At 38.0% G+C, this 27629-nt stretch overlaps 1 protein-coding gene across 3 annotated transcripts in view; it reads right to left on the bottom strand.

The window, feature by feature from the left end:
- Positions 1-27117, bottom strand: part of SATB1 (SATB homeobox 1) — a 76197-nt gene extending 49080 nt beyond the window's left edge. For 2 of the 3 annotated variants that reach the window (XM_074150364.1, XM_074150363.1), the window contains exons 1-5: positions 26440-27117; positions 23299-23534; positions 19324-19500; positions 18402-18528; positions 17551-17674 (exon numbers count right to left, since the gene is read on the bottom strand). In XM_074150364.1, the coding sequence (XP_074006465.1) occupies positions 17551-17674; positions 18402-18528; positions 19324-19500; positions 23299-23509 (639 nt within the window). In that variant the 5' untranslated portion in view covers positions 23510-23534; positions 26440-27117. Of the gene's footprint in view, positions 1-17550; positions 17675-18401; positions 18529-19323; positions 19501-20261; positions 20267-23298; positions 23535-26439 lie in introns of those variants that run through there. The other variant, XM_074150365.1, reaches the window with a different exon arrangement.
- Positions 27118-27629: the final 512 nt, after the last annotated feature.

The raw sequence follows: 27629 nt of genomic DNA, 5'->3' as shown, positions 1-27629 counted from the left end.
TACTACTTCTGCTTTTGAATTGATTGACCCTTCATGTACCCACACAAGTTTACAGGCATACAAATCCCACACTGACTCCAGAAATGCAAGCAACGCCCCAAGTTATCCATGCCCATTCCATTTGTGCCACTTATCACAGGGCAGATCCCAGAAAATCTTACGGTGAAAGTATATCCGAAAGTCCTATTAGTAGGATAAAATAAGGGAGCTTATAGTAGAATAAAATATGTATGTAACAACCCAAAATGAACCCAGACTTGCTTTTCCTAAACAGGATATTTTAAGTGATTTACAGAAACAGCCTTATGAAAAGCTCTCATTGTCATGTCTAATTCTGTAACTGAGTATTAGCTGTAAAATAGACTAAAGGATGATAGAGATGATTTTTTTCTCAAAGGTTCTCGAGATATCAGATAGCTACAGTGAGAAATTTACCTTCTGCTCAGTTTTGACCAGTTTTAAAATAGTGGAATTTACAATGCATAAAACTTTCAGTTCCAGCACATTCTTTTACAAAATCAATTAAGACTAAGCCTTGCAAAATGAGATAATGCTCCAACTTGAAAATTATACTCAGTATACGATGTATGAACAACAAAATTAGCAAATGTAATTTCAATAGACTGAACTTTGCCACCCTTTAGATTTCTATGGGGAAAGTAGTTACTTTTAGCTTAACTACAGGAATTGTCCAGCATATTGAGAAAACAATGACAGCCAAGAAGACAAAGCCCTGATTATTATGTTTCTTCGCTATTCAGCACGTAACATTTAGCTATATTTGTGCTGTTGTAAAATCGATGTACAGCATCAGCCCTTTGTTACACTAACTGCAGTAAGCACGGAAAGAAAGAATCTGGAGTAAAAATGCAATAAATATTACTATAAGTCTTCTTTTATAAGGCTAGTTCAGCTTCTGAGTAAAACCTTGATTATTGATCTTAGCGAAGTTTATGATAACCATTTTCTAACTTATTACTCAGTAACATGCTATTTGTGGAGGCTCAGAACTGCTAGAGTGAGGCAGTATTATTTATGCCAAGTGTGGACACCCTCTACTCACCAGGCAGCTATTTTAACATTTCTCTGAATCACCAAAATTCTTACCATTCCTTGATATTAATCTGGCATTTCTGAAATTAGCTAGAAGCCTTTTGTCAGTGGTATAAAAGGAGAATGAAATCTTAATAGACTACTGCAACTCTAGCCTGAATGACCTGAACCAAGCTCAGCTGAACCCAATTTCAATTTCCAATATAATAGCACTATCATTAATGTCTAATACTTACAAAATTATTGTTTAAGCTCTTTTACAGATTAAATCATTTTAAACATGGGCACATGATACATAAGGCGTGATTTAGAAAGTCCTTTGGATCTGAGCTGGTAAATTATATGAATGCACAGTCACTGCACATGCAAAACCTGCCAATCTGCATGTGGAAAATGGGGAACTGCAGATGTAACGGGCCGCCATCCCATATTAGCTTATGCCTATTTTGTGGATGTCATTTAGACTTCAAGGTGGCTTTCTTTCATTTTACTTTGCCCCTTTCAGATGTCTTCTCCTGCCCAAATAACTTTAGTAAGTATGAAAACATGTATATTAATAATGATTTTAGTAAATTACCTACTATTGATGAAGACGTTTGTCTAGGATTTCCTAGTCTTCCCTTCCATGTCATTTTACAAAGAAGATATGCCAATGACATAGCAGTTTGTGACATTCCTTGCTTCTTCAGGAATAAATTTAATGCGGTTACTTTATTTTACAATCAAATAGGGGACTGGTCTGTTTAAATAACACTGCTAGGAATTTTAGCTGCTTGACACAATGTGAATTTCAGGCTCTGATGGCTAATATTGGGATTTTGTTCCAGCTCTTCAAAGTTGATAAAAAAAAACAACCAACCACAGACATTATCAACACATTTTAAAATGAAGATTATCCTGCTTTTTCTTTGAGAACACTTCATGCAAACATTCAAGTGATATTACCGACGCTAAGAATCCTCATCAGGAGGAATCAATGATTTATTTACTAATTCACTGAAGGCAAAATTTTACAAGCCAGATAAAATATTACTACCTTGTTAACTCAGAAAATAACTTGACAACATTGAATTTCATTGTTTCTATGCTTTATTTATTATGTTGTCATCAAACCTGGAGTCACATCAGTGCAGAGATACACTTTGCTATAGAAATTCCTATATAATTCCTATTGCTTTAGATTCCTGTATGTTTTAATGGCAATCTACATATACAAATGCCCAGTATTCTTAGGTCTTAAACCTGAAGACTAACCCTATGAATTAGCTGTCTTCAGAGATCCACAATCTAGACTGGAGGAATACTGAAGTTTTTCTTTTTTTCCCAGGCATTACCTGTGAGGAGCTCCCCATGTCTTGGCTAATACTTATCAATAACAAAAATGAAAATGATTGTACTTGAAACACATCATATTCAGATACTACTGTACATAGGCATTCCTTATCTGTGAGGCACAGAGGCAGATGCTTTCCATGGACATGGATGACGAATATAAATATATCTTACAAATATTCAAATGCACCACATTCATCACTCGTCATCTGATTTTTCACATGCCATGAAGAAAATAGATAGAATGCAAGAACTGGTCACAGAGCCACAGTCTTAGCATATCTGCTAGAAGTTTCTCCTTGAAACTAAGTTGCAAGACTCCAAGATCCCAAATTTCCCTCTTTCCCCTCTCTCCATTCCTCCCCCAGGCCCCAATCACATCACTTGCAGTCCTGTTCTGAGAATCCGGAGATCTGATCTGAAATGGCGCCACTTTCACAGAAATCCCACTATTCTGGAATGATACCATCTGCTGCAGCCCAAGTGCTCTTTTTTTAGCCAAATAAGTTAATTATAATTAGGCATCCAACAACTGTGTGGAGGTAGGGGTAGAATTCGTTCTGAAGTTCAGCCGAGGTTCACCCAGCGTAGTTTGAACCAAATCCCATTCTCTCAGGAAGATTAAATACCAGAGATGTGAAAACCAGACACCATCATCTCTCAAAGAAGTTGGGGAACTTCCCTGAAGAAAGACCTTAAATCTCAATCAGAACCCAATAAATAAAACCTTATAAAATGGTAGCATCAGACACCTTGTGTATTGTGCCAGAATCTAATGCAAGGTGAGTCCTGCAAGACACGGGAAGGACCCGAGCCTTTCGTGCTGGCTGGTTGCTGCAGCCACCACTGCAGGTGCTACCAGGGAGGGACTTCTGAGTCATTGCCTCTAACGCTGCTCTCCCACCAGGTGAAGTATTGTTCGATCATTGCTAAAAGTATACTGTTGTCCTTTTTGCAAAACAACAAAAACAATGTTAATCAGGTTAATTCAATCATCTAAACCAAAACTGTTCATGCTTTTCTGCCAAATCAACCAACCACAGCAAAATCTGTTATCAGTGATTGCTCAGCTTCCAGTCAAAAAAGCTTTTAACCCCCACAGTCCCAAAACTTCCCCTAAATAACCTTAAAATTATTTTTATATGGGCAGATTGAGGTTGTTTTCATGCCTCATGAAGGGGTAGTTGGGCTGCAGTATTTACACAGAACAAATACATACTAACAGACTTAGCAGAGAGTAACAGACACAGCAGCTTCCTAAAACAACTCAGCTGAATTAGATATCGGGGATTCCTTTGCAAATGAAACATTTCTCTCAAAAGGAGCATTGCAACCAAAACTTATTTGGGCCTTCCAGGTTGTTTAACTAGGAAAAAAAACCATCCAAGCTTTTTTGCAACTCATTCATCGGTGTTTAAAGCTTCAAGCCTGCTCAGTGGAAGGGGCAAGGGCTACAACAACTTATTTACACAATTATCTAAATACGATTAAACAGCTGATGGACAAATATTAAACTGGAAAATGTATAGTCATTTCAGCTTAATGTAATCCTCTTTCTGTAAACACCCAAGATGATTTTTTTTCAACCAGAACAGTCCTGACATCTCATAAGCCTAAGGGTGAATAGCAAGAGATTGTTTTTGATAGTTATAAATATTCAAAAGACATGCAGACCATCTGCTTTCATAATACAGGTAAAGCAAGACTGAAATGGTGACTGCTGTATAAAAATGGTTCTTTTAACAAAGTCTTCCTCTCCTCGAAAACTATAAAGACAGATGTCAAAAACTGTTTACACAGGGTAATCAGGAGCGTGCAAAATGTAATATTCCTTTTACACACAGTGCTTGCTAAAGAGATTTTTTTTTTTCTTTTTCTTCCCATCTGTGTGTTGCAACACATTTCTACAAGTTAAAAACATTTTTTCAAACAGAGATCTCATGAATACCCAAAAACATGCTATCTGGTTTCTGAATGCTAATTAATTTCAACTAAGGAATCTGATTTTTTTTCTGTAGGAAGGAATGCATGCTTTTGAAATGGAGTGCTTCAACAATAACAGACACTGAAAACAGAACACCCCACAAGTTTAATTTTGAACTAGTTTGACACTGGCTATTTTCACAACTGTTTTACATTCAAACCCACATCTGCTAAATCTGGCTATAAGACAAACAGGAACTATTCTCCGCGTTACTAATAAGATTTTATTTATGTTTTACTATTTATCAAGTTTTTCAGTAGAAATCCTTGTAACAACATAATGGTTTTGTCGAGTGGTAAGTAGAAGATACCTCATCTTCCAAGCAGAATATGAGCAGTGCTGCCCATAAACCCTACAGTCAATTTTCAGAGCTGAAACACTAATCTTGACAGTAACCTTTTAATGTATTATATTAATGGCACAGCGGCGTTAAGCACCTTTTTTATAATTCTCAATAAAATGAACATTTACTGAACAATCTGTCAAACTACTGGCTCCATTTTTTAAAGCCAAACTTTTAAGGCTCCATTCTATTTTCTCTTCCATAAATCCTCCACTTTACATATCTAGACACCAGCAGGGCAGCATATTCCAATGCTGCAACCCTAACATGCCTTTAAAAAAAAAAAAAAAAAGAGAGAAAAAAAAGAAGACAAGCTACAAGCCTTTGTCCCTAGACCTAATTTGAATAGTGATAAAGTTGCAGAACAGAACTTAAAGATTTGGCAGGGGGGAAGAGATGTTTTCATCAAGGACAGAGGAACTTTTTTTCCCTGATCCTAGCCACTATCAGTGGCTTCTGTTTGCGTAGAAATCGCAACCATCAGTTGTAATACAAGCTGAACTCTTCGGGGCACTTACTTCTCAGGAGGCTCTATGTTAACATTTTTCAAATGAGAAGGGGACATTCAAGCCCTGACCAGATAACCCAAGATTATTCCCAAATCAAAAGATTGTAGCCTGCCTGAGCCTACATCAGCCCACGTACTGCAAAAACCCAACCAGGGCAAAGCATTGCTTCTAGTGTTCTGGTATGGCAGAGAATTATCATCTGCCACTCTGAATAAAAGACCAAATATATCCAGCCACTAGCTGTTTTTTGGACAAGGAATCATGAAATGGACAGTTTTATTGCATATGAAGAATTATGTTAAATTTCTTGGTCCATTACCTTGAACTATAACAAGTAGTGCAATGGAATTTGTTGTCATATGCCCTATAAACATGTAGGATAAGGGAAAAACCCACAGATGGACAGAGAAGAAAAAAACTTCTCTTTGTGCCTTTGGCATTGCACTTGGATGGCTACCTGACCTCCATACTATTGCCAGGGTCAGGAGGAATAAGGATCTGCATGGCAAATACTGGTCATATAAGTTAAAACTGCCTAAAGGCAGATTTAAAATAATGACGCAAGCTTTTCTTCCAATACACAAGCACATTTTTCCTCCTTTCTCCTGTCCTTGTATAGCCTAAACTTCTCCTCCTACTTTTCTGTCTTACGTTGTCGTTAAGTATTAAAAATGTACATATTAACATAAACATAAAGCTACGTTGAATGCAATGATGGAAGATATAAAACAAAAAGAAACCAAATCATATATACATACATATATTTATATATATATAGAAATATACCCACACATGAGAAGATTTCTGAAAATCAGAAATGAGGATTCAGCATCTGAAGGAACTGATCCTTGCACTATTTTTACCATTTTGTAATGTAAATTCCCAGTTGCTGCATGACAGAGCAGCATTCTCCCTGTTTTCCGAGCATCTCCCACTGACGGATATAAATAAAGCTCAAATAAAAAGCAGCTTCCCAAGACACTAGTCTTATATCTACAAAGGTTAAAAGCTTAAAAGAGAGAAAGATAGGTGGGAAATGTTAATTCAGATTTGAAGAACTTCATACCTGCTTTACAAGCTTTATGGCATAGTGCCTCAGACTTAAAAAAAAAAAAAAAAGAGAAAGAAAAAGTCACAGTCTCAATCTATAAAAGATAAGGAGTCATAAGACATTTTTGTCTGCATTGTCAGATATCTAAGAATCCTGATTTTTATTGCACACTATTTGTAAATGGCAGGTACTTAGTAGTAAAGGTCCTGGGTAAACATTTCCTAAAATCAACCTGGATAAAATATAAAATGCAAAATAATCAATAATTAGTAAGTTAATTCTTGGTTTACTTCATTGAATGAAAATGGTCCTATATATTTTGAGGGCTGAATTATTACATCCTAAGATTTTGATTCTGCAATGCAGTGCCTTTGCCAGAAGGGCTCTGAAACCAGAGTGCTCCACAGGTAAGGAAAGCACTATCCATTTTAGCCAGGAATCTGCTTGGAAAAGCTTTTATGAAGTAAATAGACTGATTTTAAACTGCTCTCTTAGCTTGAATTGGGAATGCACGTTTTCCAGGGTGCTCTCTATTGCTCTTACTTCCATACCAATCACAAAGCCACCTTGAGGCACACAGGCAGAATTTCTGCTGGATGAAGCTAAACCCAGATGCCGTGCTCCATCCATGGGTGGACTTCAAGTCCACTGGACCAGAGCTGAGCTACCCTGGGCGAAGCTCCACCCTTTCTTCCCATTCCTGTAATGTGGAGACAGGGTCCTCAGCCCCAGCCACTTCCCTCCCCAGGCTGCTGCTTTTCTACACAAGGCAATGCCCTACATGAAGCCTGTGTGCCTACGCTCACCTCTTCTCCTCGGGACACATGGAACGAGACTAGAAGAAGCTGGAGCCCAGGAGGACAATCCAGACCATATGCAACAGATGTGGACAGGGCAAACCTGCATTTCTTGTACAAGAATAAAAGTTGGGGTAGGTGGGGCCTTGGAGATCTCATAGACTGATCTGGTGAAAATCCAGAGTAAAAGACACCTTCAGCCTTCCTCTCAGGTGGATTGCTTTTATTTCCAATCACACTGTTCCAGCCACATCACGATGCTTCTGACTTGTTTCTTATCTGGAAACACTAATCATAATGCACATTCTTCCACATGCTATCCTAATGCAAACGCTTAGTGTGATAGGGAACATTTTAGATCTATTAATGCATTAAATCCAGCTTTGGGCACGTAAAACTTTTCCACAAAATTTAAGTATATACATTCTCCTGATAGAGACATTGATAATTGTTCTATATTCAACCAGCTGTAATGGTTGTTTTCACTACAGTTTTTGTAAAAGACTTTTCAAAATTACTTAGCACTATCCACCACGTTAAGGAAGATTTCCTTGCTGGGAAATAGGACATGATTTTCAGCAAGTCTCTTCTCGGATTCCAGTGTTCTGCTAGGCAAAGCATCAGATGTCTGGCATGAAGTTGAGCCCTAAGGCACAATGTCCAGACAAGAAGTCATCAGACTCAGTAGCACTAACAGTTGTCTTGCTGAATTTCTTTTGGTCTTTAGGATAAGCCCTTTCTTTGATCTCATTTCCTTTTTCTACACAAGTTTTTGCAGACTTTTAAAGCCAAAAGGAACCATTTTGAGCATCTATTTGGGCTCCACATAAAAAGAGTTCATCTAGTAATTTCTGAATTCAGCCAAGTTACCTGTGGCTGAGCTAGAACAAATATCTGATATTGATCTGAAGACTTCTTGTGCTGGATCTTTCACCACATCCCATGGTAATCTCTTTCACTAGATACGTATCCTTTTTTTTTTTTTTGCCCCCAAATGTATGACTAGCTTTTAGTTTGAACTTCACTGATTTCCACTCCTAGTCAGTGCATCTCTCGTGCCTCTGATTGCTTGCTTAAATACCCCTCTAGTGCCAAATGTAACGTCCCTTGCCTATCCTTTGTTTAAATGGTTAAGTGTCAGATTTATTGTTTCAGGCCATGTGCCTCTTTATGAGCCACCTGTACATCTGATTATTCTTAACCATATAGACACAAATTCTATATTTATGCTGCTAAAAGCACATGAACAAACTACTTTCTGTCCTCAGAAAAATGTAAAAATCTTTCAGGAGAAAAATGAGTTATAGTATGAATTTTGCTATGGATTCCTAACTTCTGCTAAGTAAAATCATATGAAGGTGGCATTTTAAGCAGCTGTGTTAGTCAAGATAGTAGTTTTGCCTCAGTGTTGCTGCCTTTCACCGACAAGAGTTTGTAAAAGGTAGAGATTCTCTGAAGAATTCATAAAAAGATGCAAGATTCAATGAAGGTATCTCAAAAAATAAATGTTCAAGCTAACTTTCCATGTGGAATATGCACATGCACTTTGAGGATTTATCTATTCAAAATTTTTTCTGAGATTCCCCCTTATATTAAACTATATAAATGAAAAAAAATGTAGCTAGATTAGCACACAAAGCTCCTCCTTACAAAAAGTGCAGAATAAGGAACACAGCTTTAAGAGCTTGGGGACATAGTAGCTGGCAAGTATATTTTGGTGGGATTTTTCTGCGATACATGTGTGTGCATATATACATACACACACACACAACCCTGCCACAGTTTTGAGAGAGTGTAGATATACTGATTTAAATACAAATACTCTCCATCTCTAGAAAGGCTCTTGACACTAGTGTCCTTCTCATGTTCCTCAGTTTATCATCATCAAGACATCCACCCATGACAGTTTACTGAAGAGTAACAAATCCTTTGGAAAGGTGGCACAGCCAGGCACACAATATGCTTTAGTGCAGTTTTCCCCCTCTTCCACTGCAAGCTTATGAAAGAACTGCAGCTCTCAATGTAGGAAACCTTAGTACTTAAAAAATAAAATAAAAATAATTAAGAGACAGGTGTATATGACAAGAACCTTTCATGTGTTCCCACCCCTGGGGAACAGAAGTTTTCCCTTTTGAGTAGCTTATTCCATGGCTTGGAGTGAGGCAGGTCTGAGGTTGCTGCTGTCCTGAAAAACCTGTCCTCTGATCGCTGCTGCAAGGCACCAGGGGAATCTGATACTGTTTGTGCTGTTCTTATAGAAGTGTCCAAGGGAAGAGAGACAAAGCTCACCCTCGCCTTAGGTTTTCCTAATCCATTTCTTGGAAATGAAAAGGAAGAACCTAATTATTAATTAAAAGCGGGGGGGGAAGTGGGGAGGAAGCAAGCTTTGAGAGTTTTGCTCAGGGTCTGTTTGACACTAAGTTATGATTAGAGTGAAGACCTGCAATGAGTCTGGTCTGACAAGGTCTCTTGGCATTGCCTCTCAAGAAGTGGGTCCTGCTTTGCTTTCATTCCTGTCAGGTAAGAGATTATTACCAAGTCAAGTAATTTTCTCCAGACGCATCTTTATGCCTACACCCCTGCGTCCCCTAACACAGGCATACCTCAGCTTTAAATCTGCTGACAGTGACGCTACAGCACCTACAGAATTTGCTCAGCTTTTGGGTAGGTTTTATAACCACACTGAGCTCTGTGCCTCCCACCACTGCTAGTAATAACTGAACCAGTCAGGGAAGGTCTCTGCAAACCAGTCGCAGCAGTGATTAAGATGTAGACATACATGTCTCCTCGCCCTTTAAATAGAAGGCTTAATTGGCGATGTGGATAGCAGCTTCCTAATGGACAGAAATTAAACTCCATTTAATTCCTGAGCAGACACTTCCAATGCACAAGGTTTACCACACATTTGGAGCGGGGAGGGAGGGGGGGAAAGAAGGAGCCGCACGCACAACTCTCTCTACCTCTGACAATCACTGAGGAAAAGCAACATGAGGACCAGAATGGCATAAGTGTGGCAGGTGTGAATTGACCTGCACTGGCAAAGCTGCGAGCTGGGAAAGTTGCAAATCACATGATTGTGCAATACTTGGCTCCAGTCAGTGCTATCATGTTCTTTAAAAAAAAAAATATATAAAAAAAATATCTTAAAGACATGTACATCAAGTTAAGGGATTAACTGTCAAGTGACATTACTGAAACAGAGACAATATATTTCTTTATTGTTAATGAAATTCAGTTAAAAGTGAAGGAAGTGATAAAGAAAGTACTGTTTTGTAATGTATTTTACATAAGAACGTAATATAGAAAGGGAAGTGCAATTACATCTTAATGTGGAGTTTTTTATTTTTAGTTTATCATCTGGTTTACATTTTGAGCCCCTTTGCAGCAGTAAATTATGCTGGCATTTCTTAGGGAATAACTGCCATGTTAATTTAGTTTAATAAAATAACTGACAGAAAAGGGGAAAAAGAAGCAAGAAGCGACAGTACCCCCACACACACGCACTCCTTATCTTTAGCTAAGTATTCAAATGCTTTCTATATGAATTGTCCGTGGTCCAACTCCAGCACCATGTAATAATACAATACATTACAACACAGTACAATACAATCTTGGGTTTCTGTAGCGCCCTTCATGCAAGCATCCCAGGGTGCTTTACAATCATTATGAGTTAAAATTAAAACTGAAGCACATACAATTCCTAATAGAATCATTTTAAAAATGCTAAACAGAACAAATAACTTTTAAGTCTAGATTTAAAAGTCCCAACAGCCAGAGCTTTCCTTGCTTCAATTGGCAATGAGTTCCAAAGCTAGGGAGCAAAGCGACTAAAGGCTCTCTCATGTTATGTTAAAGGATCTCTCATGTTGTTTATACTTGTGCAGTACTCTACAGCCAACAATTTGCCAATAAGAAGAAAAAAAAAGACTTATTTGCAATCTTGCTTTAAAGAACACTGGAGGACTGGTTTGTTAACCCTCTAATAAAGTTATGGAAAAAAAAAATAAATAAATCAGGGTTCACACTCAGCCATGACTGCGTTAAGAAGTATGCAAGAAACATGAATGAATGAATACAGAATTTTGTAGCACTGCATTACTTGACTGCCTCTTAACCCACTAAATGTAAAAAGAAAAAAAAAAAAACATGGTTATTATATATAACAAGAAGAACATAACCGCAAATATTTAAAATGCAAGTTATTCTATATACCATTCTCAGGATTACTGAGTGAAAACAGAAGTCAAGTAGGGCTCACTTCTACAACACATGCACATATTAGAAGGAAAATGTATCAGAAGAAAACGTACTGTGTTCCTTTCTAATTCTGTCACTTCCCTAAAACTTGAAGTCCTTATGATGCAGATAATCGTTCACAGTTCTCAAAATTGCTGAGATACAATCCCAGGTGGTTAGAACACAAAATGGGGAGCACGGTCCCAAAAACGTAATTCCCTTAAAAAGCATGAATTTTGTACTTTGTTCACAGGAGAACCTAGTGGAAGACAGCTGCTTATATCTCCATACAGCCGACTTTAGGAGTGTAAAAAAAAAAACCCAAAAACTCAAAACCAAACCAAAAAAAAAACCCAACCAACCAACCATGAGAAATCAAGACTAGCACCATCCCTCTATTGGACTCTTCTCCACTCTTTTAGAAGCAGAAACGCAAGACCTCATGACAGGACAGATACTAAGGGACACGCTGACACCTTACAGAGTCCTCTCAAGTCAGAAACTGCATTTAGTGGAGAAGCAAGGTACGTTCCCCTCCTCTCCACAATAAGTCCAGGCTCCACAAGTGTTTTGGAAAGGGACTTTGACATCCTCGTTATAATTAATTCTAATGAAGAGGCAGGGAAAAATAGCTATATTTTTTCTCCTTTAATAAGGTGCTGCCCAGATAAAGTAACTGTAGACAGACTGACATAGCTTTAACACTGAGAGTGTTCAGATGCATCTGAAGAACATACATCAGTGATCAAAAGATCAGGCAATTGAGAGGTTGAGCACCCTGTGAATGTCCTCACACAGCTCTACCAACGTGGGCATTTCACCTTCCGTAGGCTCTGAATGGCCTGTTCTATCTGGAGGACTAAAAATCATGGGCACAAATTTGAATAGTTAATCAAAAATGCTTAAAAAAATCCAGATACCACAGCAGCTTGAAGAGACATCAGAGTGAATGCTCTTGAGCAACTGAGGGGTGGGTTGAAAGGCCCTGCCTGCCAAAACCTGAGCCCAGGCCCTCAAGGATTTACTCCCCTGAAATAATTAATGACATCTTTAAAATCTAAAGTACAGCAACTTCTAAAGTAGAAAATGGAGCTGCATTCCTTCCTGAGGTTATTAATTATTGGGGGAGGGGAAGAGAAGGAGGAAGAGAGAAGGAAAGAAGAGAATCACAAGCAACAAAGAAATCCAAGGACTTGATCTCAGGTCTAGGCAGGTAAAACTGAAAGGGGAGGGCAAAAAACACCTTTCAGTTTTGGAAAGCATGAATTAAAAATTGCTCATAAAAAGTATGTATTTTGGCAACTCTTAATAGCTCATTCCTTGGTTATTTATAAGTCTGGAAATTTTAGTTTTAGCAAATGCCACTTTTTATGGTTGGGATTTTGGAGGGGTGAGGGTGGGGGTCTAAACAGCAGTGAGGAAATGCGAGAGGATTTCTGTTACGCTGCTTCTTTGCTCTGATGGCCAGGTGCCTTCAGATCAGGTGAACTAAGAAACACCGATGTTCCGAGAAAGCTTTCTGCCTGGTATCTCTGCACGATGCGTGCATAAAACAGCATGTAAATTCAGGGCAGGATGTCTGAACAAGAAGGGAAGTATATGATCTATATTGTGCCTGTGTCAGATGCAGACAATCATTCGCTACAGCAAGGAAGTTTGATCAAAATGCAGTCAGGATAGCTATATTTATCACAAGTGCAAAACTATTCAGACGTCGGTATCATACCAGCACTTGTTCTGTGTGCGCATACGTTTTACGGAATGTGTATATCCCTCTAACTGAAAAAATGCCATTCCCTCAGCATCAAGAGCAAAATTATGTAAAAGACATTACAGACTTAGGGGGGTGGAGGGGGTGTCGCACACAACTATCTTCCAAAAAATTCAAAACAGTAATACAATGCACGTAAATTACCATGTCCAGAAGTATAACAGACTCTGGATATATTCCATGGGAATATTGCATGTCCCCTACAAAATATTTTAAAACATAATAAAGCATGAGATTCAAGATTCTACTATACACCAGGCCTGGATTTTCTCATCTATAGTGCACTGGCTGTTGGTTGTCCTGAGAGTTAAACTAGCTATACCATGGGGAAAGAGAAAGAATGAATACCTCGCTTCAGAAGTGCTTTTGCGGTGGTTTGATAAAGCGCAAAAAAAAAAAAAAAATTTTTTTTTAAAAACCCAAGCTTGTTTGCAAATACTAACAACAATAATTTAGAAAATCTTTTCGTAGAAAAAATTCAGGTGAGATAATAGCAGTAGGAAAGTCAATGTTATTTGATCACTGCTGTATTTTCAAAACAGTGCCCAGATACTAATTAATCTCTATAATCTCTTCATTTGGTAGGTGACTTGTTATCTTCCTTTCATGGAAAAGGTTAGAGGAACTTAAGATAAGGGGTACATCTAAACGTTCAAAAGCACACAGTGAGTTTGTTCCAGAATTATCAAAAGAATTTCCAGTCTTTTCTTGGGTGAACAGCCCATGTAGCTCTCCTCTCCCTCATAAAAGCTAATCTATCTATCTATATATATATATACACACAGAGAGAGAGTGCGAAAGAGACGATTACTCGATAGGGACAAAACAAAATAAACCCTTTATTAATATCGGTATAAACATGGTCTGTAGCATTTCAGTTATTTTAACTGGGCAAGTAATAAGACAATTCTGAATTGAAAACCAAAATAGAGCAAAACTGTGAAAAAGAAGCATGAAAATTCTAGGACTAGGGCAGAGTAGAGAAATGGAAGGACTAACATTAAATAAATAAATGCAACAGGCCTGCCTGATCACTTTAGAGCAGCTCCCAACAGACTAAGGTAGAGTTGAGCTTCTGTGCAAGGGGTTGGAAATAAGAACTGATGGTAGAACAATTACTTTACAATCCTTTGGAGACTAAAGAGCCAAAACTGGAGGGAAATGAGATCTAGGCCACTCACGAGATGCACCGATTTAATGGAATGCACAAGATGGCCCAAAATTGAGCCCTAGATTAAATTCCAAGTTGCTTTCCCCATCAAAAAGGGTCTGGAGAGGAAGCAGAAACGATATCACATATCAAACGCGAGTAGTCTTTCACCCAGCATCTGTGTATGCTGCTAGTCTCTAGCAATAAAATCTGCAAACCCAAGGTAAAGCACGAAAATACACACTGCAGCGCATAATTCAGAACAGGCTTGGCTTTTCCATGCTAAAATTTGCAGCGTCCTTTTGCCTTGTCTGCTTGACACCAAAAATTTGAGACTAAACCTCTGGTTGGGTGCTTGCAATTCCGCAGCATTGCTGAGCCATGCATTTGCTCTGGTCTGTCCTGAGAATTCCAAGTTGTGTCAACGGGGATTCCCCGAGATGCAGGCTCATATAGCCAGTGACAAACCTGGCCTTCGGGGGTGGCCACAGCAGTCGAAGAGTGAGACAATTACAGTAGCTTCAAAAGAGACCGTGTATTCACCTCTCCTAATGAGAGCAAGAGTCAGTGGTATTTTACCGCGGAAGGCAGGAAGAGTTCATACCTGTATGCCGCAAGGTTTTAGTTGGACAAGAAAGTGAAAATTAAAAGAAAAAAAGAAAACCTACTCAGGTAGATGATGCTGTTAAGTTTTCAAGACACTATAATTAAGACAAACTGTATCTAAAAGTTTGTTTGCTCACATATTTTCAAGCCCTTAAGTATACCTGCACTATAAAAATAGTTTGCGTGGTATTTTTTTTCCAGTTCATAGAATGTCAGTATTCTGACTAAATATGAGCAATTTTTAATACACAAAGTGCAAGCTTAATTAAGAAAATACAGTAAATTCTAAGCAAGGATGATGATTCTCAGTTTTCCATTGTTAAATGGGGCTTCGGAGATGCCACGCATTGAGCACAGCAACTTAAATACCTTGCAACAAATTCTTCCGTACCTACTGCTAATGACAGTGACAGAAAATGATAACTACTCTCGTTTCCACTTTGAGTCATTTTTCTGTGGTTAATAAATTATATCCATAACAGTGTTAATAAGTCATGGTATGGTGTCACCGCATTAGCTTGCATTTGTGATGAAGCACTTCATATGGCATTACCTATGCCCGTGGAAGTACATAACAGGAAGGACCACTTCTCTGCTCTCAGAAGTCTCCCATGCTGGCGTTTTGATGGACCCTCTAAGGAAACATTGCCTCCTAACCGCCGCCTTGCTCTTATTTCTCACCTCTGTTGCAGCAGCACCCCACTGCGGGGCAATTCTCCAAGTTTACTACATTTAACAAAACATAGACACTCTTAAATCAGTGTCCTTTCTATGGGAGCGATACACAATGAGTTAGTAGTTAGGCAAATCCGAGAAGCATTCGGATCAATTTTGTCACTTGAAATGGACATAGTCAGATCAACGCATCCTCCCTCAAGCTCCCAGAGGGAAATGGGAAGATTAGACTGACTGATGGGCTCTCGATCAACCACTTGTTTTTCCAAACGTTAAGAATAAATAAATGTATTTTAAGCTTAATGTGATTTGATCTTTAAAGAAAAAAAGAAAAGCAGAAGTTATTTCAATTCTTGCAACTCAACTACTGCAGCGCTGGTGAAGATAGAGAAGACAAAAGTAATAAGCATCCTTTTAACAACAGAAAGAAGCTCATGGCTTTAAGTATATTATTTTACAAATAAAGAAGTGCAATACAGTAAACAAACAGCCCCAAATCAGAGTTCTGTAATCTGGGGTTTTGCTCATCTCAAGTGCTAACTCCAAGAGCTGTTTCTAGGCAAGGTTGGTTTTGTCCATTAAAATTATAATACAAAAATTCAGTACAATTTAAAAAAAGAGAGAGTGAAATTATTGGATTGTCTCCAGTATCATGATACTGTCTCAAGCGAAGTATTCCTTTTAAAAACTTTTTTCTGCTTTATCATTGCATCATCTACATATATACAGAAGCTGCTATGTGAAACATGATGTTCAAATAGAAATGAAATATTCCATCTCGATAGAATTTACTTGCTTTCTATTCATATCAAGTAAAAACTAGCACTATTAGATACATTAAAATGAAGAAAAATCCCAAATTATCTGCAGTGCTGGCATAAACCAGCAGTGCAAAAACTCACATTCTTTTATAGTAGGTATATACAAGATAACTTTGCAGACATATTACTGGAATAGTTTGCAACCAGTGAAGATAATTTTGATTATTTCCACTTCAAAACTTCCTATATTGGAGCCACATCACTGAAAACAATCTAACCATAGGGGAAAAAAAAGTGATGGGAAAACAGCCTGCTAATATATCCGCTGGAAAGACAAACAGAGAAAGAGAGTAGTCCTCTATAGATTAACTGAAGTCTTTCGGAGACAAGGACTCCAATATTCTGAGCAAGAGAAATAAAATACCCATAAAAGTACCTTGACTTCCTTAATTTCCTTTTTCCCCTACCTACCACAACTAGCATCATTTATTCGCATACTGAATTTATCTCCACTGCACAACAAAATACATTTTAAAATTTAAAAGGTAAAAATAAATATTATGTTCCCACCACCACATCATTGGACACCGTACTGTGTAGAAGAATAAGCTGCGCCTTCACAGTAATTTGTCAAAAGGACAACCAAAAGAATGGCAAAAGAAAGAACAATACAACTGCGGCTTGAGGAAAGCATCAGCTCAAGATTTAGCAATGCATAAATTGAGGTTTCATTTTTGTTTAGGTATATTTTGATTAGAACTAATAAATGGCTGATTTTCCTTTGGTTGTTTGCAACAACAACACATCATCCAAAGAGCTTTATTCTTTATTCCCTTCTCATATAGCATGCCAAAGACTGTCTCATTTTATGAATTAGCATTTAAAACTACTGTAGGTTATCTAACAAGCATTCAGATTCAATAGTACTTTTGACAGCAGTAAGTAAAGAGCCTTTTAACATCTTGAACACATGTGCTTGAAAAAAGTAGTTACATCAAAGCAGTTCAAAGACTGAAGACAAAAACCAGTTAAAATCCAGTTTGCTGTGAGACAATTTTAGTGTGGTGTAAACAACCTTTCACGACTCCCCATGGGAAACGTGGTAAGACTACGTTCAAAATGAATCAGGCGTATTTATAAAGATCATGAAGTGGTCAAATGAATTTGCATTTTTGGCAGATTCACTCCACGGGTACTATTTGCTACAGCCTGTAGAAATCTCAAATCTCACATCAGCGCTGCCTATAGTGCTTTATTATTTATTACATGTTATGCTAAGTACCTGTGAAAGGGGACATTCCTTGGCCAATGAACTCTGGTTCATATCCTTCAGTAAGTCCTTCAGAGCATTTCTTACTGTTGTGTGAGACCATTGTTCAGGAGGCAAGTCTTCTAGTTTAGGGCAACTATTTGAAACACAGATTAGAAAAGGGATTATTACAAGATTGCATCCTGCTGCAGAACATTCCTTTAAGACAGACAGATTTCATTTTGCGCATCAAGCAGATGCATCTGGAGATTGCTCTCGGTCTCCTGATTGTTCCGATTAGTTAATTACTTTATACAACACATCTGCTGTATTGATGCATGAATTATACATCAGCTGCATGTGGCGACTATTTTTTCATGTTACTTCTACCTTCCTGCTCTGATGCGCTTGGTAAAACAATTTAAGGTGTAATGCTTTCTCACGACTGATCATGAAAAGCATTAATATATTAACCGTTTTTTTCTTTTTTGTTACCATGAAATTTAAGAACCTAGACAGCAACAATAAGTGTGAGCAAGTCATTCTTTTACAAAATGCACACAGATGGTACTGTTCATGATATGCAAAAATATTTTTCTCTTAAGTAAACTTTATGTAAAATGCCTCCTTGTAATGCATCATTTAATTGACTAAAATGCAATATAGTTTTAATGAGATATCCAAAGAAAATCTATGTACCAGAGCTATAAAAGTTTTCTGCAATAGTAGACTGTAAGTTAAAGAAGAATCGGAGTAACTAAAAAGGAATTTCGGTAAGCCTTTGTACTTTGAGCACACAGCACAGTGGGAATTTAATAGAAGCAATATTAACAGTGAGAGCAGACAAGTAACAGTTCACGTCCCAAAACTGGTATGCGACTTACCTGTGTAACTGGATTTTCAGCGTGACCACATGATACACGTCTTGCAGCATGTCTGCTACTGTAGCATCAGGGGCATCTGTCACATAGGAGAGTGGAACCGGATTCCACTTCCCAACCTGGATAAGCCCTGCGGGATTTTTATTTTTTGAGGAGTGGGGGAGCAGGCAGGAAGGGCAGAAAAAATTGAAAAGAAGTAATTTACCTGTTAATTCCCAGGGGCAAAAGAAATATCTGATTTTAACAAGATCACCACCTTTGTTTCTAGCCTCTTAAATCTGGCAAAACAAAAGAACACCCTCCCCAAAAACCCCCACCCACACACCACCAAGGATATGCTTTATCTATATTACAAAATTATACAAATGCATTACAGTAGAGATTTTTTTTAATATGTATAGAAGTGTGTTTTCCTAAGTTCCCATGAATTCAATAGGACATTCCTCTTAATAAATTAGAAAGGATCTTGCAATGCAAGGACTGAGTATAAAAAAAATAAAAATACTTTGCAGTCTATAATACCATGAGGAACAAAATAAAAGAAATAGAGCTGGATGTTCAGTCATAAATGCAAGTTGACTCTCAACAGTCCATCTGCTCAAATATGCTTTACACTTCCTTGTGGATCCTCAGTGGAGCAGATTATTAAGGTCAATAAGCATACTAATGATTCAGTTGAAGTCTTTTTTTTTCTTTAAACAGAAAAAAAAAAAAAAGGAATCTACCTCCACTTTCCCCACGAACAAAACATGCACTAACTAAACAAAAATATATTAAGGAAAAAAAAAAAAAAAAAAAAAGAGACAGAACCTGCAAGAAGTTTCAGAAGTAAAACCTGCATCACATTCCTGAAAGAAATCCTGCCCCTCCCCCAAGACCCCACAAACAAACATAATTCATCGTATAATTTCATAATCTTATTTACCTTTTGCTTGGGCAGCAGAGCTGTGAGAATATCCAAGTGATAGCAATGCCATTTCAATCAGTTGGTTGAAAAGCATATCCTTCCTCACCAACACAAATTCTGCATGCTCCTCCTTAGAATCATACTCAATGGCATTTTCATAATGTTCCACTACACAGAAAACTGGAAGCATACTTCCTATTAAAAAAAATTAAATTTAACATATTAAACTTGAGTTATAGTAGAGTAGGTGGGTCTATACAGCGTTATGTAAATAAAACCTGTACGAACAGGCAGAGGAGGCATCAAGAATCATCACAAATATTTGATAAACATATTCCCTGAGTCCTTTCCCCTCGCCCTCCCCAAAAAAGAGAAAGTTCTACAAAACATATATCTCTCTGAAAAGCAGAAATGCAAATTTACCTCGCTTGATCGGATACAGATTAAAGAATCACCTTCTATAGAAACAACAAGGTTGACTGAAGAGAAGTTGATTCTCTCTGTCCTGTCTGATTTGTTGTGAGTAGCAGGCAGCATGAGAACCTAAATACATACTGCAGATGTCTTCACTGTAAGCCATTTTAGTACCAGCTACATAATTTTGTTTGTTAACATTAAAACTTTCTTAGTCCTGCCAAAAATATTTAATTGCCTTCAACATCAACAACAAATCACCTTGCGTGTTATACATTCGCTCTGAAAAGAGCACACAAGGAAACAAGGCAAAAGTTAACACTAATTCGTGCTTCATTCATTGAGTGCACTTGAGCACTACTTTCACTTGCATCTTTAAGAAACAAATCATGATTTCAATGCCGGTTTAAGAAGCGTACCTGCAGTCTGGGGTATTTTTTTTGCTGCCTCCCGCACTTTACATTCTACATTTCTGGTATTCATCATTATTTTGGTATGCCTGAAAGTAATTACTAATTTCTAGTTTCGTAGCATCATACGACAAACCCTTTCCTATGCTGCACAGAATATTAAGCAAACAACCTTTTCCCCTTTCGCCTTCTCTTTTTTATTTTTTTTTTTTTTCCTCCCTTTTGACAACAGCCGGAGAAGTAACAAATGACCTAAGCTGTTTTACGCACAAAGTCTCTCCTGGCAATCAGATTTCTAGACTTTGTGAAAATCTCTCCCGACCCCCCAGACGGCCGCGGATGACATGCTGACCTCGGACCCGTGGGTTCAGGCCCCCGGTCCTGTCCCGCTGTCACCAGCGGCGCAGGTTAGGATCTCTTAATGACAGAAAGCAAAAGGGTTAAAAGCAGATGTACAGAACTGTCTTGTGGCAGCCTGCCAGAGGGGTATCATCTTTAGCATAAATGATGACAAGGGTTATTTTAACAGGGCACCCAGGAACTCCAATTAGTCCTACAATGTTAATGCCTCTATAACCACTGCCCTCTAGACTTACGGAAACCTCCTAATCTGCTAAGGTGCACCAGACATACCACAGTTGAAAAAGAAGATTTACTCTTGACAATAGATACACGCTTTTAAGACCGCGTCGGTTGATTTGTGCTCTAACGTATAGCAAGAAATCACGATAAAAAAGATACCTCTTAAGCACGTATATTTAAACTACATCTGTTCACCAGAGAGTCAATCTCTGGCAAACAAACCCCTTCAGGCTCTCTTGGAAAAGCTCACAAACTCACTCCAGTTTGCCCAATAGGCTCAGCATGAAAGACAAGACTAAAAGCTTGCCAATATTTATGTAGTGCAGGAAGGAGCTTTTTTTTTTTGTTTTTGTCTTGGTTTTTTTTTTTTTTAAATCTAAGTGAGACTGGTCAGGAAGGGAGAGAAGACCAAAGCAAAAGCAGTACATGCAAATTGGCGATTTCTTCATTGGTTTTAATTAAGCTGTGGAGAGCTTTCTAAAACACAGACACTTCATCTGCAAAAAGGTAGTGGGTTTTTTTTCCCCCTTCCAGGCTCTCACAATTGATGTTTGACCTACTACCATCTGACTCAGAGTAAGGACTCAAAATTCTCAAGTAGTTTCACTGTTAATACCTGAAGATAAAATGTAAACAAAGCTTCATTTTCATTTTAACAAATAGTGCAGATATGCTCAAAGACAGCTAAAGCGTATTTGTTTTTTCCCCTTATCTGTTCCTACGAATTAAGCTATGATCAGACACAAAACTAGCTACGCACAGGTACTTCCCTGCACATCAGCACACTTTTTGCCAGGTACAGGGTCTCGTGAGGTGCAGCGTCCTGAAAAACGTGGTACTTCAAACAATCTGGGAAAACCTCCTGGCCAAATTTTGATGCACAGCATAGATTAGATTATCAGAGGTGGATCCTGATAGTGCGACACAGGTATCATCTGACTACAAATCAAGCCACTAAATCTTTTAGCAAACTGTCACTAGTGTCCTTCTGTTAATGTGAAAAATGTTATACAGGAGAGCACAATCTCAGCTGGCTGATCATTCCTGCTAGTACTTGGCAAGACCTCCAAGCACAGCAACTTCATAACCTTCTAGTATTAAAGGGGAGAGCATTGGTCAGTGCTCACTGCTAAAAATACAGCATGATTTAAACCTGAAGGCAGTGTTAGAGCTTTTGCTGAAGGTTTATGAGTCTGTGTAAACAGCACGTCTGCCATAAGGAGCAGTGAAGTCTGTAGAATCCTTGTCTAAAACTGTCCTGGCATTAAAGTTTGCTGTGCAAATATCACATAATACCAGAGACAGCTGAAATCTCCTATTTAGGAATTTATGGAACTTATATGTTTGCAGGCGTCAGAAAGTCCTTTTTATATAGCCCCACTGCTTCACTGTACAATATTAATGCACTCTGCTTGAAAAGCCGTAATAAATTATATTTTTAATGCTCTTACCCTGGCTTTCTTAAGATGCATACATTCTTGGCAAACAATCAATAAATAGGGTAATCATGAGCAGAGGCCAAAGAATTTGCTGAAGTGCTGTTTTTCCATTTTTAATAGATAAAGATCTAACAATACGGACTGCTGTGTCTGTTCATTTCAGGATCAATATATTCTTTGTTTTCGCCAAACCGAGGAAAAAATAAATGATTGTACGATAAATGTTATGCATCAGACACAATGAAATTCCTCTGCCTTCTAACTTTGTGCGTTTAACAGTCTTGGTTCCATTTTTCACTTTGCTTAGCAAATGCAAGAAAAATATGAATTATAAACATACACCGATTATACAGAGAAAAGTAAAGGCTGTTTTAAAACAAATGCCAAATTACATGCAGCATATTTTGATTTAACTTAGCAAAACTGCAGGACATGGTCAAACTGACTTGCACATTTTGATAAGCAAAATTTATAGATTATTGTCCATTAAAAGTCTTTTCAATGCAAACAAAAGCCATCCATATACAAACATCAATGATTCTAAATGTGCCTTTTCCTTGTGTAAATGTCTAATTACAGCAAACCAGCCACTGAAAAATATGACACCCAAGTTGTTCATTGTTCAATAATGAATTGTACTTAAGAAAATAAACTGCGAAGATTGACATCATAAATGACTTCTCCAATGTGATACCTAAAGATTTACACTCTCTCCTTTAAACCAACTTGCAACTGTTATGGAAATACTGCTGCCCTTCCAAACCTGGACCATCATTAAGAGGAAAGGCGAGAATTTGGTTTTGGGGTTCGGTATTTACTCTGACATATTTTTGCGTTTCTTAGCCCAACACTCATTCAAAGAATTAATGCATTATATTACTTCTATTGCAATGTAGGAATTTGCTTTAATCAGGGCAGCTAGCCTTTACCTTAACAAAAATCAGACTCCACCCTGTAAAGAAAGATGCTCCACCCAAGCATGAAGCTTACTTTTCCCAAATGTGATTTATATCAGAGTTGGGAATATATAGTATTTTAGAATGGAGATTTAATCCTGAAATAAAAATGAAGTAGTCTGCAAAAGTATGCTTTCCCCCCCAAATATTTTAAATCGTATTTCTCTAATGCAGAATTATCAAAAGTGTTACCTTTTCTAATATTAGTTTTCATCAGGTGTCCAGAGTGTTTTAAAGGCACTCCTTGCATTTTAGTTCCTGTACTTCCAAGTCTTCCTCTTCCTAATGGGCTCCCATTCTGTTCCAAGCGCGCAATTTTGGCTGGTGGACCCTTCGGATCGCTTACATTGTTAGACATTTCTGAATGTTCTTTCCCCTGAGTTGCCTCGTTCAAATGATCCATACTCAGTCCCGCCTCTAAAGATCACCTGCCATGATTCAAAAAAAAAAAAAAAAAATATATATGTTGTACACGTGTGCGCATATGTATACGAACACAGCCTGCACATGTACAGAGAGAGATATATATGTAACGTAAGCTCATAAAGAAGAATAAATAACTATTTTAACTGGAGAGAAGATGCCTTTTTTTAGAAGAAACAAACTTATTCTCCAAAAATGACCTCATACCCCAGTTTACAGAGAGATCGCATCATAATCTGGTCAAAATATTTCTTAAAAGCCAACTAGAGTACCCCTTTAAAAAAAAAAAACAAAAACAACCAAAACACCAACTTCAGAGATATTATACTAAATCTGAGAGAGACTAAGACTCATATAAATGATGATGATTGTCAAGGTATGTGCTCCAACACAGCTATTGTTACAAATCTCACAGAAAGGTTTGTTATTAATCCCAGGTGGTTTTATTGCATTAAAAGAGAGAGAGAGACAGAAAGAAAAAGATTCTAGTGAATGGATGCACCACAAAAGGTTGTTAAAACTTTAGTTGAGGGAGCAACAGATTTATTAGAGATGTAGAATATTGACCATTTACAAGTCCTCCCCCCCTTAAAAACAAAAGTTAGAAGAGAATTTAACATTTAACTTCAGAAAGCAGTGGCGGGAGATGGTTGCTTTTGAGTTTCCTAAGCATTATTATACAAAGAGTTTTTTACACTTTTGCAAAGTTCAAAATATGCATGCGAAATTTTTCAGATGTTAAGCATTAAGTGTTAAATGGAGTAGTTTATCGAATTAAAAAAAATAACCGAGAAGAGAAGGTAGCATCTCACAAAACATAATGCTGGAAAAAAACCCACAATTTCTACAGTACTTTTCAAGCCCTTAAATACTAAAAAAACCCAAGCCCAACCCTAGGTGATGCTAAATTACATGCTGGCACAGCTATTTGCAACCAAAACCAGAAGTAATTTCAATAGCAAATTAAGAAAAGGTATATGTTAACATGCCTGTATTTCCTTTTTGTAAACTTTTGAAACCTCTGTTCATGAATAACAATTCCAGTTAACTCACTAAAAATCTCCCAAGCCTAGAACATAAAGGAGTAAGTTTTGAGGATTTTTGTCACTCATCAGACTCTGTTTTGCCAAGTGTATATATATATATATATATAAAAATAATCAGTTGCTGAGAACAGAGACATCTTTCTGGCTATGGTTTCATTCATCAGTACTGTTGTGATTGTTAGGTATTTTACCCTACCTTTCTCTGACTGAGAAAGGTGTGACTACACTAACAATTATGTTATGTATATAATATAATCACTAAGGACAGGTGACTAGACATTAATTTTTGAACTAGTATTTACATTAGGAAGTACAAATACTAATACCAGGAAAGTCATATTTCGAAAGAATGGTGTGAATCTGATAATTGCTACTTTCTTTCAGTTGCCTAGTAATTCAAGACATTTTCTGCACATTTCATAGCAAAGCTATTAAAGCCTAAACATCTTGGGATTTTTTTTTTTTTTTTATACATCTATGTTGTTAGTATATTTGCCAATGACAACTCTGTAAACTATTTTTTTCGTGTTTGAACACCGTGCTGCTTTTCCCGATATGGTGAAGTAAGAGGTAATATATTAATCTGAACGTTTACAAGCAACCTCAAGAATTCCACTGAATAGCTGAAGTTCAGAAAATCGCTATTTTTCCTTTTTTTCCTTATGCTGTAAGGTGACAGCCTAAGATTTACCATTCATCTTGATCCCATCTGTTTTAGGTCGTGTGTCTCGTTAACAGTAAACGTGCCCATTTTAGCCACTTTTTGAAAAGATTTTTTTTTTTTAACTGTGTTAACTGCAGCCTAAGCAAAGAATTACAGACTCAAACCATTAACATCTTGCGATGTTTCTGACGATGCTAACATACTATAGGGCTGCTTTTCTGAGACTGGTTTCTCTCAAGAATAAGAGGATTAACAAAAAAAAAAAAAAAGGAAAAAAAGAAAAGGGGGGAGGGGGGGGAGTTAAAAAAAAAAAAAAAAGCAGCCTGAAACAAGAAAATCCTTGTCACTTTTGGCAAGTTCAGAAGTACTCTAAGGCACCGAGGTTCTTTGCTACAAAAAGTATCTAGTCATCATGAGTCAGAATCGCACTACATCATGTACAGCGAATAAAAGTGATAGATCGCAGTTTAGTTAATACACTGACTACAACCAAAACACCAAATGGGTCATTTTCGCTTGGCCTGAGAATACCCACCCATCGGCATCCTTTCACCGCTTAGTCATCTTGTAAAAAGCTTTATGTTACAAAGCAAAATTACATGCACATAAAACACCTAATTTACTCATTTAAACTCCATGCCCAAGGCTAAAGTTCACTGAAACCTCAGTTTGGAATAGTGATGAGCAACAACCAGCGTGGCCTGCCCAGGGAGAGGGTTGCAGGGAGGAACCAGCATCTCTGCCGGTTCCAGGCCAAGTAGTTTCCCCGGGTTTCGCATTTAGGCATCTTTCACAACTACAAGTTTTCAGCACAGGCATGGAGAGAAGAGCACAATTTCAAGGCACCGTTTCCCAGAGACAGCGTACACGTACGGGCACACCGCGCAATTTCTGAATGAGAGTCGGTGCGGTATCTCCTTTTGTCGCGATGTAACGCCGCCGGTATTATATTATTTCTTTCTCTCCTCCTGAAACAGCCCCCTCCCCATGCCTTTTCCCCTCCTCTTCCCTCCCTCCCCCATAAAAACCCATAATCACATTTGAGAGAGGCTCCGCACTTATCCGTTCCATATGGCTCTCACAATCCAGGCCAAGCTTTCCCTGTGACCTTTTAAAGAGACAAAGAAGCAAAGTACTTATCTAGAAACAGAAACACTGCAGTTTTCTGAGTGAAATTAGCAAAACCGACCCGAAACTCACCACTTCAAAACTTGACAGCATATAAATAACAAAAACAAAGGAGGTTTCCTTTGCAGCCCGAGCTCTTGAAGAGGAAGAAGTTCAAGACTGATGTTTTCTAGGTCCCCCCCTTTTTGGAGGGGGGGGAGGGAGGGGGGGACAGCAGACCTGAGGACTACTTCCCCTAATATTCTCTTATTTTTTTCTCTTTTTCTTGTTGCTATTTTCCTCTAGGCGGGGAGGGGCAAAAATAGATAGCGAGAAAGAGAGTAGCCATGAGCAAAAATGGCAATGGACAAAAAATACAGATTAAATATCTTTTGAGAGAGCCGGTTTTCGAGGTTTAGCAACGGAAGAAGGAGCTGAAGATCAAATTGATCAGACAAGTGTAACGCTCAAAACGAGGAATTCGTAATAATATTTGAAAAAAAAAATAAAGTAGCAGGTCTAAATTGAGGTGGAGGGTGACTTAAGTCTAGCTATCCTTTCAAAAATAAAAGCAATGCGTACAGGAGCAAGTGAGAAAGGGGGATATTAAAAAAAAAAAAAAAGCAGCAAAGAAAAAAAAAAAAGGCAGCTTTTCTATCCAGTGTGAAGAGCAGAAAGTCTACTTCTAGGTTGTCACTTACACTATTATTCTCCAATAGGCACCCAGAGGAGCAGCACACACAGAAGGAGCCCGCTCCCCTCCCCCTCCGCAAAAATACACACCGTAACAGCCCCCAAACTTTCTGCGGAAACCTCAGCCCCAGAGATCGCTACTGGAGATAAAAAGAAAAAAAAAAAAAGAAAAAGTGTAGAGAAAATTGCAGGAAAAGGCACTAAAACGCCACTTTTAATCTCGCCTTTGCGGTCCGGGGAGAGGAGGAGAAAAAAAAAAAAAAAAAAAAGGCAGAGAGGACCTGTCTCCTCTCATTTACCGGGGGCTGTTGTGCGAGTGAGGGGGGAGAGAGAGCGAGAGGAGGGGAGAGAGAAAAAGAACAGAGGGGAGGAAGGAAACACACACAACAAGGCACACCACCACTACAAAAAGTGACGAGGTTTCGCTCCCTCCCGAGTCCAAAACCGGGAGAAATTATAATTAAAAAAAAAAAAAAAAACCACACAACACCCAACCCTCTCTATTAAGAAAAAAAGGGGAAAAAAAAAAAAAAAAGCCAAGAAAAAACTGGTTTTGCTTCTGCAAAGGAAAAAAAAAAAAAAAGAAAATC

This window comes from Numenius arquata, chromosome 7 (assembly GCF_964106895.1).
Source record: "Numenius arquata chromosome 7, bNumArq3.hap1.1, whole genome shotgun sequence".
In the NCBI taxonomy this organism is placed as follows: domain Eukaryota; kingdom Metazoa; phylum Chordata; class Aves; order Charadriiformes; family Scolopacidae; genus Numenius; species Numenius arquata.
Note: the sequence above shows the minus strand (reverse complement) of the source record. Positions and strands in the feature narration are given on the sequence as shown.